The sequence below is a fragment of the Tachypleus tridentatus genome, chromosome 3 (assembly GCF_004210375.1).
Source record: "Tachypleus tridentatus isolate NWPU-2018 chromosome 3, ASM421037v1, whole genome shotgun sequence".
NCBI lineage: Eukaryota > Metazoa > Arthropoda > Merostomata > Xiphosura > Limulidae > Tachypleus > Tachypleus tridentatus.
Window position 1 is genome coordinate 110,608,133 of NC_134827.1, and position 14,632 is coordinate 110,622,764.

A 14,632-nucleotide genomic window follows, 5' to 3' on the forward strand; every position below is an offset into this window, starting at 1 on the left:
TAACACCTCTCTGTTATGTTTCAAATTTCTCTGTGTGTTTTAACTATCAGTATTGTGTTTGAACTTTCTTTGTGTGTTTTAACACCTCTCTGTGTGTTTTAACTATCGATGTTGTGTTTGAACTTTCTTTGTGTGTTTTAACACCTTTCTGTTGTGTTTCAAATTTCTCTGTGTGTTTTAACTATCAGTGTTGTGTTTGAATTTTCTTTGTGTGTTTTAACACCTCTCTGTTGTGTCCCAAATTTCTCTGTGTGTTTTAACTATCAGTATTGTGTTTGAACTTTCTTTGTGTGTTTTAACACATCTCTGTTGTGTTTTAACTCTCAGTGTTGTGTTTGAACTTTCTTTGTGTGTTTTAACTCCTCTCTGTTGTGTTTCAAATTTCTCTGTGTGTTTTACCTATCAGTATTGTGTTTGAACTTTCTTTGTGTGTTTTAACACCTCTCTGTGTGTTTTAACTCTCAGTGTTGTGTTTGAACTTTCTTTGTGTGTTTTAACTCCTCTCTGTTGTGTTTCAAATTTCTCTGTGTGTTTTACCTATCAGTATTGTGTTTCAACTTTCTTTGTGTGTTTTAACACCTCTCTGTGTGTTTTAACTATCGATGTTGTGTTTGAACTTTCTTTGTGTGTTTTAACACCTTTCTGTTGTGTTTCAAATTTCTCTGTGTGTTTTAACTGTCGGTATTGTGATTGAACTTTCTTTGTGTGTTTTAACACCTCTCTGTTGTGCTTCAAATTTCTCTGTGTTTTAACTATCAGTTTTGTGTTTGAACTTTCTTTCTGTGTTTTAACACCTCTCTGTTATGTTTCAAATTTCTCTGTGTGTTTTAACTATCGATGTTGTGTTTGAACTTTCTTAGTGTGTTTTAACACCTTTCTGTTGTGTTTCAAATTTCTCTGTGTGTTTTAACTATCGGTTTTGTGTTTGAACTTTCTTTGTGTGTTTTAACACCTCTCTGTGTGTTTTAACTATCGGTATTGTGTTTGAACTTTCTATGTGTGTTTTAACACCTCTCTGTTATGTTTCAAATTTCTCTGTGTGTTTTAACTATAGATGTTGTGTTTGAACTTTCTTTGTGTGTTTTAACACCTTTCTGTTGTGTTTCAAATTTCTCTGTGTGTTTTAACTATCGGTATTGTGTTTGAACTTTCTTTGTGTGTTTTAACACCTCTCTGTTGTGCTTCAAATTTCTCTGTGTGTTTTAATTATCAGTGTTGTGTTTCAAATTTCTATGTGTATTTTAACTATCAGTGTTGTGTTTGAACTTCCTTTGTGTGTTTTAACACCTCTCTGTTGTGTCTCAAATTTCTATATGTGTTTTAACTATCAGTGTTGTGTTTGAACTTTCTTTGTGTGTTTTAACACCTCTCTGTGTGTTTTAACTCTCAGTGTTGTGTTTGAACTTTCTTTGTGTGTTTTAACTCCTCTCTGTTGTGTTTCAAATTTTTCTGTGTGTTTTAACTATCAGTATTGTGTTCTTTGTGTGTTTTAATTATCGGTATTGTGTTTGAACTTTCTTTGTGTGTTTTAACACCTCTCTGTTATGTTTCAAATTTCTCTGTGTGTTTTAACTATCGATGTTGTGTTTGAACTTTCTTTGTGTGTTTTAACTCCTCTCTGTTGTGTTTCAAATTTCTCTGTGTGTTTTAACTATCAGTTTTGTGTTTGAACATCCTTTGTGTGTTTTAACTATCGGTATTGTGTTTGAACTTTCTTTGTGTGTTTTAACACCTCTCTGTTATGTTTCAAATTTCTCTGTGTGTTTTAACTATCGATGTTGTGTTTGAACTTTCTTTGTGTGTTTTAACACCTTTCTGTTGTGTTTTAACTCTCAGTGTTGTGTTTGAACTTTCTTTGTGTGTTTTAACTCCTCTCTGTTGTGTTTCAAATTTCTCTGTGTGTTTTAACTGTCGGTATTGTGTTTGAACTTTCTTTGTGTGTTTTAACACCTCTCTGTTGTGCTTCAAATTTCTCTGTGTGTTTTAATTATCAGTGTTGTGTTTCAAATTTCTATGTGTATTTTAACTATCAGTGTTGTGTTTGAACTTCCTTTGTGTGTTTTAACACCTCTCTGTTGTGTCTCAAATTTCTATATGTGTTTTAACTATCAGTGTTGTGTTTGAACTTTATTTGTGTGTTTTAACACCTCTCTGTGTGTTTTAATTCTCAGTGTTGTGTTTGAACTTTCTTTGTGTGTTTTAACTCCTCTCTGTTGTGTTTCAAATTTTTCTGTGTGTTTTAACTATCAGTATTGTGTTTGAACGTTCTTTGTGTGTTTTAACTATCGGTATTGTGTTTGAACTTTCTTTGTGTGTTTTAACACCTCTCTGTTATGTTTCAAATTTCTCTGTGTGTTTTAATTATCGATGTTGTGTTTGAACTTTCTTTGTGTGTTTTAACTCCTCTCTGTTGTGTTTCAAATTTCTCTGTGTGTTTTAACTATCAGTATTGTGTTTGAACTTCCTTTGTGTGTTTTAACTATCGGTATTGTGTTTGAACTTTCTTTGTGTGTTTTAACACCTCTCTGTTATGTTTCAAATTTCTCTGTGTGTTTTAACTATCGATGTTGTGTTTGAACTTTCTTTGTGTGTTTTAACACCTTTCTGTTGTGTTTCAAATTTCTCTGTGTGTTTTAACTATCAGTGTTGTGTTTAAACTTTCTTTGTGTGTTTTAACACCTCTCTGTTGTGTTTCAAATTTTTCTGTGTATTTTAACTATCAGTGTTGTGTTTGAACTTTATTTGTGTGTTTTAACACCTCTCTGTTGTGTCTCAAATTTCTGTGTGTGTTTTAACTATCAGTGTTGTGTTTTAACTTTCTTTGTGTGTTTTAACACCTTTCTGTTGTGTTTCAAATTTCTCTGTGTGTTTTAACTATCGATGTTGTGTTTGATTTTTCTTTGTGTGTGTTTAACACCTCTCTTTTGTGTCTCAGATTTTTATGTGTGTTTTAACTATCAGTGTTGTTTTTGAACTTTCTTTGTGTGTTTTAACACCTCTCTGTGTGTTTTAATTCTCAGTGTTGTGTTTGAACTTTCTTTGTGTGTTTTAACTCCTCTCTGTTGTGTTTCAAATTTCTATGTGTGTTTTAACTATCAGTGTTGTGTTTGAACTTTCTTTGTGTGTTTTAACTCCTCTCTGTGTGTTTTAACTCTCAGTGTTGTGTTTGAACTTTCTTTGTGTGTTTTAACTCCTCTCTGTTGTGTTTCAAATTTCTCTGTGTGTTTTAACTTTCGGTATTGTGTTTGAACTTTCTTTGTGTGTTTTAACACCTCTCTGTGTGTTTTAACTATCGGTATTGTGTTTGAACTTTGTTTATGTGTTTTAACACCTCTCTGTTATGTTTCAAATTTCTCTGTGTGTTTTAACTATCAGTATTGTGTTTGAACTTTCTTTGTGTGTTTTAACACCTCTCTGTGTGTTTTAACTATCGATGTTGTGTTTGAACTTTCTTTGTGTGTTTTAACACCTTTCTGTTGTGTTTCAAATTTCTCTGTGTGTTTTAACTATCAGTGTTGTGTTTAAACTTTCTTTGTGTGTTTTAACACCTCTTTGTGTGTTTCAAATTTCTCTGTGTGTTTTAACTATCAGTGTTGTGTTTGAACTTTCTTTGTGTGTTTTAACACCTCTCTGTGTGTTTTAACTATCGGTAATGTGTTTGAACTTTGTTTATGTGTTTTAACACCTCTCTGTTATGTTTCAAATTTCTCTGTGTGTTTTAACTATCAGTATTGTGTTTGAATTTTCTTTGTGTGTTTTAACACCTCTCTGTGTGTTTTAACTATCGATGTTGTGTTTGAACTTTCTTTGTGTGTTTTAACACCTTTCTGTTGTGTTTCAAATTTCTCTGTGTGTTTTAACTATCAGTGTTGTGTTTAAACTTTCTTTGTGTGTTTTAACACCTCTTTGTGTGTTTCAAATTTCTCTGTGTGTTTTAACTATCAGTGTTGTGTTTGAACTTTCTTTGTGTGTTTTAACACCTTTCTGTTGTGTTTCAAATTTCTCTGTGTGTTTTAACTATCAGTGTTGTGTTTAAACTTTCTTTGTGTGTTTTAACACCTCTCTGTGTGTTTCAAATTTCTCTGTGTGTTTTAACTATCAGTGTTGTGTTTGAACTTTCTTTGTGTGTTTTAACACGTTTCTCTTGTGTTTCAAATTTCTCTGTGTGTTTTAACTATCAGTGTTGTGTTTGAACTTTCTTTGTGTGTTTTAACACCTCTCTGTTGTGTCTCAAATTTCTCTGTGTGTTTTAACTATCAGTTATATTCCAAGTGTTGGTGCATTAAGTTATATTCCAAATCCTGGTGTATTTAGTTATATTCCAAGTGTTGGTGTATTAAGTTATATTCCAAGTTTTCTTGTATTAAGTTATATTCCAGGTGTTGGTGTATTAAGTTATATTCCAGGTGTTGGTGTATTAAGTTATATTCTAAGTGTTGGTGTATTATTTTTACAAAGAGGATTTACTTTCTGAAGTTATGGATGAAGAGATCAAATAAAGAGAACGGAAAATAAAATGCTAGAAATACTCTGGATGACTTACTTTCTGCAGTCATATTCACCTGGGTGTCATTTGAGTGATTACAGTCACACTTATAACACCCAACATTAAATTCTATTACAACACACGTCTCTGGACAGTCATTGGGAGATCCTAGACAGCCTTGGTCAAACGGAAGCTGGTTTTGAGGTACAGTTGATGAGTGGACAATCTCTGGATGACCAGAAGATAAATGTTCTGAAAATAGAAGAACGTTTTATTTACACATGTTTATGAACCGAATACTTCCAAACCTGTTAGCCGGTTAAAATGTTCTCAGGAAAATATTATTTTGGTCTTTAACCCTTAAACAGCGAGAATGTTGTTTACAGCATCAGTTGATGAATATTGTTTATAGCATCAGTTGATGAATGTTGTTTACAGCATCAGTTGATGAATGTTCTTTATAGCATCAGTTGATGAATGTTGTTTATAGTATTAGTTGATGAATGTTGTTTACAGCATTAGTTGATGAATGTTGTTTACAGTATCAGTTGATGAATGTTGTTTATAGCATCAGTTGATGAATGTTGTTTACAGCATCAGTTGATGAATGTTGTTTATCGCATCAGTTGATGAATGTTGTTTACAGCATCAGTTGATGAATGTTGTTTACAGCATCAGTTGATGAATGTTGTTTACAGCATCAGTTGATGAATGTTGTTTATAGCATCAGTTGATGAATGTTGTTTACAGCATCAGTTGATGAATGTTGTTTATAGCATCAGTTGATGAATGTTGTTTACAGCATCAGTTGATGAATGTTGTTTACAGCATCAGTTGATGAATGTTGTTTACAGCATCAGTTGATGAATGTTGTTTATAGCATCAGTTGATGAATGTTGTTTACAGCATCAGTTGATGAATGTTGTTTATAGCATCAGTTGATGAATGTTGTTTATCGCATCAGTTGATGATGGGCACCGTTTATGGGTTAAACACTGTAAATTGAATTTCGTAACTTATCAGATGACAAAAGAAAATAGCGCGTAAGGCGTGCGACTCGTAATCCGAGGGTCGCGGGTTCGCGCCCGCGTCGCGCCAAACATGCTCGCCCTCCCAGCCGTGTGGGCGTTATAATGTGACGGTCAATCCCACTATTCGTTGGTAAAACAGTAGCCCAAGAGTTGGCGGTGGGTGGTGATGACTAGCTGCCTTCCCTCTAGTCTTACACTGCTAAATTAGGGACGGCTAGCACAGATAGTTCTCGTGAAGCTTTGTGCGAAATTCCAAAAACAAACAAACAAAAGAAACAGACAAAAGAAAAACTTTAAATATCAACTTTATGAAGTAATGTTACACACTGACGTAATGAAGTAATGTTATACACTGACGTAATAAAGTAATGTTACGCACTGACGTAATGAAGTAATGTTATACACTGACGTAATGAAGTAATGTTATACACTGACGTAATAAAGTAATGTTACACCCTGACGTAATGAAGTAACGTTACACACTGACGTAATGAAGTAATGTTATACACTGACGTAATGAAGTAATGTTACATACTGACGTAATGAAGTAACGTTACACACTGACGTAATGAAGTAATGTTACACACTGACGTAATGAAGTAACGTTACACACTGACGTAATGAAGTAATGTTATACACTGACGTAATAAAGTAATGTTACACACTGACGTAATAAAGTAACGTTACACACTAACGTAATGAAGTAATGTTACACACTGACGTAATGAAGTAATGTTAAACACTGACGTAATAAAGTAATGTTATACACTGACGTAATAAAGTAATGTTATACACTGACGTAATAAAGTAATGTTACACACTGACGTAATAAAATAATGTTATACACTGACGTAATGAAGTAATGTTACATACTGACGTAATGAAGTAATGTTACATACTGACGTAATAAAGTAATGTTATACACTGACGTAATAAAGTAATGTTATACACTGACGTAATAAAGTAATGTTACACACTGACGTAATGAAGTAACGTTACACACTGACGTAATGAAGTAATGTTATACACTGACGTAATGAAGTAATGTTACATACTGACGTAATGAAGTAATGTTACACACTGACGTAATGAAGTAACGTTACACACTGACGTAATGAAGTAATGTTACACACTGACGTAATGAAGTAATGTTACACACTGACGTAATAGAGTGATGTTACACACTGACGTAATAAAGTAATGTTACATACTGACGTAATGAAGTAATGTTGCACACTGACGTAATAAAGTAATGTTATACACTGACGTAATGAAGTAATGTTACATACTGACGTAATGAAGTAACGTTACACACTGACGTAATGAAGTAATGTTACACACTGACGTAATAAAGTAATGTTACACACTGACGTAATGAAGTAATGTTACATACTGTTTATAAAATTACGTAATTTTAAATTCACACGATGTTCTTTCCTCGATTGAAGTCTTTTTACACTTCTATAGTATAGTTACTAATCTTTAATTAAAATTTGTTACAGACACACTTGGTGTAGTGCTCAGTGTTCTCACATTGCTGTTTAATATTACACATGTAACAGGTACCTTGACGACATCAGCCAATGACATCTTTCTCAGGAAGTTTTTTACATATACATTGGAAATCAAGAGAGAATCGTCAATAGCTGCGGCATTTGAAGGTCGGAGCGAAGTAAATTTATGAGGTATATTTTTGTACACCAACAATATGAAACGTACACCGATTCAACTTACAACTCATCAGGATTTCTACTGACCTACTCTCAAAATGGAATTCTTTTTAGGCAGGGTTACATTAACATATGAACTTGGACAAACACAACAATCAAAAGGATTTGACCTCCCGAGTCCAATACTATAATTAGATTTCAAATAGGTCAAGCGATGATGGAACTATGAGCTAAAAGAGTTTATTTGAGAAAAATCAAACAGAAACAACTAATAGCCGTTATAACACGGCAGAAAAACAGGAGCCGAGGTTAACCTTCAATAAAACAAATATTATAATGATAATTGTACACGTTAGGCTTATTTGGCTGAATAAGAAAGATTCGTTATATTTATATATATTTTAATAAGTTATAATGATTGGTCACTTTAAGATTGAGAATGATGGTTTAACAGTATCTTTATAGACAGTTAAATATACTCTATAATTCTTACTTTCTTCAACCATGTCTACTTCGGAAACATTTGAGTGATAACAGTCACACTTATAACACCCAACATTAAATTCTATTACATCACACGTCTCTGGACAGTCGTTGGGAGATCCTAGACAGTCTGGGTCAAACGGGAGTTTGTCTTGAGGTAAAGGTGATGAGTGGACAACCTGTGGTCCTGAATAAACAGAAGATATTTATATTAACGGTAACTCTGCGCAGCGAACTTATTTCTTGGAGTATATAAAGTATCTAACAGTTATTTCGTAGAATTGGTCCACATAATTACCCCACACATTAACCAGTGCCCACAGAGTTTTTTCTTTTTAATTCCACTAGAAAAAAAATATCAAACATTTAAAGTTTTGCTGTCCAAAGATAGTAAATTAATTTTTATTAATTTTATTAACTAAAGATATTAATCAAAATGTCAGATTCTTATTATTTTGGAAATGACAAAAACAATTTTAAAAAATAGAATCTCAAATTAGGTATTATTTGTTGTTTTCTTTTTGTGTTTGAATTTCGCGCAATGCAACACGATGGCTATCTCCACTAGTCGATCTTAATTTTGTAGAGCAAGACCAGAGAGAAGGCAGCTAGTTATCACCACCCACCTAGCGGCAATGTAACGAATTCGATGCAAAATTCAGATGGTTTCTTAAATATGTTGTTTAACAGATCATTGTTTCTGTATCTCCGACGCCAAACGAACTCTCATAGTACGAGTCAGCCATGTTTGGCTTTATTTATAGGTTTGTTTTCATATAGCAAAGCCACATCGAGCTATCTGCTGAGTCGACCTAGGGGTATCTAATCCCTGATTTTAGCGTTGTAAATCTATAGACTTACCGCTGTACGAGAGGCGGACGTCAGCCATGTTACTATTGGTTACTTCTCTTAAACCACATTCCAAGTACTTTCAATTTGTTGTGGATTTCAGAAATATAGATTAAAATTTGGAGTATTGATTTTTCAGGAAAATATATTAAATTTATTTTGTATTTAAATAAGCAGCTAATTATTTACTAATTAGTCTAACTTGAACAAACCTTACATAAACTGACTTAACCTAGCAAAAAAAACACCACCACCAAGAAAACATTTTACATATCTCCAAATTTTAAGTTGTGTTTCTCAAATCGGTATTATAAACTTCGTACAACTTATATAGAGATATTTAAACTCTGTGCATGAATCAGAATGGATCCATACCATAATTAACATTATAACTATTTAAATAATATTCAATGTAATAAGTTAGTATCTGCAGCTTACACTTATCACTCAGCGTTTTAATAAAAAACAAAGTCGGTTATGTAGAAGGGTTTTATAAAACGTTATTGAAATAAACCTCATCGTTCATTCGTTAAGGTTTGAGATATAAAACAAAGAATAAGTGAAACAGTTGAGGTAATGATTGCAGTTACACTTATAACACCCAACATTCAATTATATCAGAGTACAGGTGTCTGGACAGTCGATGTGAGAGTCTAAACAGTCTGGCTTAAACGGAAGTTTACCTTGAGGTACATGCGATGAGTTAACAACCTCAGGCTCCGAACTGGTAGAAAAAAATTAACTTATAAAAACAAAATAAATATGTCAGGTTTATACTGTTGATATAAGTAGGATGATGGTAAACTTTGGAAAAGTTATAATGTGTGAGTACTTTGATATGTAATGTAGGCTTAATGCCCTACACTGGAAGCTAATTAATTTTACGCCTACCCTATATACGACGTGCTCTCACTGTATTCATTATTTAACATAAACACAATAAAACATAAAGTAATTATTTCGGTGAACAGAACCTGATTAAATGAAATTATTTAATTATGTGTGTAGTTGAAATTTAGTTTGTTCTGAACATAATGTTTAATTAAATAAATAGTTGACTGAAAAGTACAACTCCACAAATTAATTATTTTTATTTGATGTAAAACAAAATATTTATTTCTTTTCTTGAAATTCGTGCAAAGCTACACGAGGGCTATCTGCGCTTAGCCTTCCCTAATTTTGCAGTGTAAGACTAGAGAAAAGGCAGCTAGTAATCACCACCCACCGCCAATGTTTGGGCTACTCTTTTACCAACAAATAATGGGATTGATCGTCACATTATAACGTCCCCACGGCAGAAAGGGCGAGCATGTTTGGTGCAACGGGAATTCGAACTCGCAACCCTCAAATTACGAGTCGTGTGCCTTAACCACCTAGCCACGCCGGGCCAAAACAATATGTGAGAAACAAACTGAACATCTAACAAAAACACATGCAAAGAACAATTAGTAAGAAAATCCCGACAAGAAAACCAAAATTTTTTTAATAACAAACAACTAATGTTTTACTGAAGACCTGCATAGTCCAGATAAAGATCTGCATATTGTGGAAATAAGATATTCTGTTTAAATCACTTTTCTGTTGTTACATACAGTTTGCAATACTTTATAAGACTTACCCGCTTCAGCCATGTTTATCTGGGAGTGATTACAGTCACACTTATAACACCCAACATTAAATTCTATTACAACACACGTCTCTGGACAGTCGTTGGGAGATCCTAGACAGTCTGGGTCAAACGGAAGTTTGTCTTGAGGTACAGATGGTGAGTGGACATTACCTGATGATGGATGATGAAGATTACATAATATCTGTCTTAACTAACTCATGATATTCAAAAGTTTATAGAATCAACAGATAAACTTAACAGTATCTTTATAGATTGTTAAATATACTCTATAATACTCACTTTCTTTAACCATGTCTACTTCGGAAACATTTGAGTGATAACAGTCACACTTATAACACCCAACATTAAATTCTATTACATCACACGTCTCTGGACAGTCGTTGGGAGATCCTAAACAGTCTGGATCAAACGGGAGTTTGTCTTGAGGCGAAGGTGATGAGTGGACAACCTGTGGTCCTGAATAAACAGAAGATATTTATATTAACGGTAACTCTGCGCAGCGAACTTATTTCTTGGAGTATATAAAGTATCTAACAGTTATTTCGTAGAAGTGGTCCACATAATTACCCCACACATTAACCAGTGCCACAGAGTTTGTTCTTTTCAATTCCACTAGAAAAAATATATCAAACATTTAAAGTTTTGCTGTCCAAAGATAGTAAATTAATTTTTATTAATTTTATTAACTAAAGATATTAATCAAAATGTCAGATTCTTATTATTTTGGAAATGGCAAAAACAATTTTAAAAAATAGAATCTCAAATTAGGTATTATTTGTTGTTTTCTTTTTGTGTTTGAATTTCGCGCAATGCTACACGATGGCTATCTCCACTAGTCGATCCTAATTTTGCAGAGCAAGAACAGAGAGAAGGCAGCTAGTCATCACCACCCACCTAGCGGCAATGTAACGAATTCGATGCAAAATTCAGATGTTTTCTTAAATATGTTGTTTAACAGATCATTGTTTCTGTATCTCCGACGCCAAACGAACTCTCATAGTACGAGTCAGCCATGTTTGGCTTTATTTATAGGTTTGTTTTCATATAGCAAAGCCACATCGGGCTATCTGCTGAGTCGACCGAGGGGTATCTAATCCCTGATTTTAGCGTTGTAAATCTATAGACTTACCGCTGTACGAGAGGCGGACGTCAGCCATGTTACTATTGGTTACTTCTCTTAAACCACATTCCAAGTACTTTCAATTTGTTGTGGATTTCAGAAATATAGATTAAAATTTGGAGTATTGATTTTTCAGGAAAATATATTAAATTTATTTTGTATTTAAATAAGCAGCTAATTATTTACTAATTAGTCTAACTTGAACAAACCTTACATAAACTGACTTAACCTAGCAAAAAAAAAAACACCACCACCAAGAAAACATTTTACATATCTCCAAATTTTAAGTTGTGTTTCTCAAATCGGTATTATAAACTTCGTACAACTTATATAGAGATATTTAAACTCTGTGCATGAATCAGAATGGATCCATACCATAATTAACATTATAACTATTTAAATAATATTCAATGTAATAAGTTAGTATCTGCAGCTTACACTTATCACTCAGCGTTTTAATAAAAAACAAAGTCGGTTACGTAGAAGGGTTTTATAAAACGTTATTGAAATAAACCTCATCGTTCATTCGTTAAGGTTTGAGATTTCAAACAAAGAATAAGTGAGACAGTTGAGGTAATGATTGCAGTTACACTTATAACACCCAACATTCAATTATATCAGAGTACAGGTGTCTGGACAGTCGATGTGAGAGTCTAAACAGTCTGGCTTAAACGGAAGTTTACCTTGAGGTACATGCGATGAGTTAACAACCCCAGGCTCCGAACTGGTAGAAAAAAATTAACTTATAAAAACAAAATAAATATGTCAGGTTTATACTGTTGATATAAGTAGGATGATGGTAAACTTTGGAAAAGTTATAATGTGTGAGTACTTTGATATGTAATGTAGGCTTAATGCCCTACACTGGTAGCTAATTAATTTTACGCCTACCCTATTTACGACGAGCTCTCACTGTATTCATTATTTAACATAAACACAATAAAACATAAAGTAATTATTTCGGTGAACAGAACCTGATTAAATGAAATTATTTAATTATGTGTGTAGTTGAAATTTAGTTTGTTCTGAACATAATGTTTAATTAAATAAATAGTTGACTGAAAAGTACAACTCCACAAATTAATTATTTTTATTTGATGTAAAACAAAATATTTATTTCTTTTCTTGAAATTCGTGCAAAGCTACACGAGGGCTATCTGCGCTTAGCCTTCCCTAATTTTGCAGTGTAAGACTAGAGAAAAGGCAGCTAGTAATTACCACCCACCGCCAATGTTTGGGCTACTCTTTTACCAACGAATAATGGGATTGATCGTCACATTATAACGTCCCCACGGCAGAAAGGGCGAGCATGTTTGGTGCAACGGGAATTCGAACTCGCAACCCTCAAATTACGAATCGGGTGCCTTAACCACCTAGCCACGCCGGGCCAAAACAATATGTGAGAAACAAACTGAACATCTAATAAAAACACATGCAAAGAACAATTAGTAAGAAAATCCCGACAAGAAAACCAAATTTTTTTTAATAACAAACAACTAATGTTTTACTGAAGACCTGCATAGTCCAGATAAAGATCTGCATATTGTGGAAATAAGTTATTCTGTTCCAAACACTTTTCTGTGGTTACATACAGTTTGCAATACTTTATAAGACTTACCCGCTTCAGCCATGTTTATCTGGGAGTTATTACAGTCACACTTATAACACCCAACATTAAATTCTATTACATCACACGTCTCTGGACAGTCGTTGGGAGATCCTAGACAGTCTGGGTCAAACGGAAGTTTGTCTTGAGGTACAGATGGTGAGTGGACATTACCTGATGATGGATGATGAAGATTACATAATATCTGTCTTAACTAACTCATGATATTCAAAAGTTTATAGAATCAACAGATAAACTTAACAGTATCTTTATAAACAGTTAAATATACTCTATAATACTTACTTTTTTCAACCATGTCTACTTCGGAAACATTTGAGTGATAACAGTCACACTTATAACACCCAACATTAAATTCTATTACAACACACGTCTCTGGACAGTCGTTGGGAGATCCTAAACAGTCTGGATCAAACGGGAGTTTGTCTTGAGGTAAAGGTGATGAGTGGACAATCTGTGGTCCTGAATAAACAGAATATATTTATATTAACGGTAACTCTGCGCAGCGAACTTGTTTCTTGGAGTATATAAAGTATCTAACAGTTATTTCGTAGAATTGGTCCACATAATTACTCCAAACATTAACCAGTGCGCACAGAATTTGTTCTTTTAAATTCCACTAGAATAACATATATCAAACATTTAAAGTTTTGCTGTCCAAAGATAGTAAATTAATTTTTATTAATTTTATAAACTAAATATATTAATCAAAATGTCAGATTTTTGTTATTTTGGAAATGGCAAAAACAATTTAAAAAAATAGAATCTCAAATCAGGTATTATTTGTTGTTTTGTTTTTGTGTTTGAATTTCGCGCAAAGCTACACGATGGCTATCTGCGCTAGTCGTTTCTAATTTTGCAAAGCAAGACCAGAGAGAAGGCAGCTAGTCATCACCACCCACCTAGCGGGAATGTAACGAATTCGATGCAAAATTCAGATGTTTTCTTAAATATGTTGTTTAACGGATCCTTGTTTCTGTATCTCCGACGCCAAACGAACTCTCATAGTACGAGTCAGCCATGTTTGGCTTTATTTATAGGTTTGTTTTCATATAGCAAAGCCACATCGGGCTATCTGCTGAGTCGACCGAGGGGTATCTAGTCCCTGATTTTAGCGTTGTAAATCTATAGACTTACCGCTGTACGAGAGGCGGACGTTGACATTTAGCAAGTTCTGAACATAATGTTTAATTAAATAAATAGTTCACTGAAAAGTACAACTCCAGAAATTAATTATTTTTATTTTATGTAAAAATGTTTTTTTGTTATTTTTGAAATTCGTGCAAAGCTACACGAGGGCTATCTGCGCTAGCCTTCCCTAATTTTGCAGTGTAAGACTAGAGGAAAGGCAGCTAGTAATCACCACCCACCGCCAATTTTTGGGCTACTCTTTTACCAACGAATAATGGGATTGACCGTCACATTATAACGTCCCCACGGCTGAAAGGACGAGCATGTTTGGTGCAACGGAAATTCAAACTCGCAACCCTCAAATTACGAGTCGGGTGCCTTAACCACCTAGCCACGCCGGGCCAAAACAATATGTGAGAAACAAACTGAACATCTAACAAAAACACATGCAAAGAACAATTAGTAAGAAAATCCCGACAACAAAACAAAAAGATTTTTTAATAACAAACAACTAATGATTTACTGAGGACCTGCATAGTCCAGATAAAGATCTGCATATTGTGGAAATAAGATATTCTGTTTAAATCACTTTTCTGTTGTTACATACA

At 33.6% G+C, this 14,632-nt stretch overlaps 1 protein-coding gene across 7 annotated transcripts in view; it reads right to left on the bottom strand.

Moving 5' to 3' along the window:
• The window catches only part of LOC143247747 (uncharacterized), an 83,884-nt gene that overhangs the window by 24,629 nt on the left and 44,623 nt on the right, over window positions 1-14,632 (bottom strand). For 6 of the 7 annotated variants that reach the window (XM_076496172.1, XM_076496174.1, XM_076496173.1 and 3 more), the window contains 6 exons: window positions 13,179-13,355; window positions 12,888-13,049; window positions 10,429-10,605; window positions 10,138-10,299; window positions 7,681-7,857; window positions 4,544-4,738 (listed from right to left, as the gene is read on the bottom strand). In XM_076496172.1, the coding sequence (XP_076352287.1) occupies window positions 4,544-4,738; window positions 7,681-7,857; window positions 10,138-10,299; window positions 10,429-10,605; window positions 12,888-13,049; window positions 13,179-13,355 (1,050 nt within the window). The remainder of the gene's footprint in view (window positions 1-4,543; window positions 4,739-7,680; window positions 7,858-10,137; window positions 10,300-10,428; window positions 10,606-12,887; window positions 13,050-13,178; window positions 13,356-14,632) is intronic. The other variant, XM_076496178.1, reaches the window with a different exon arrangement.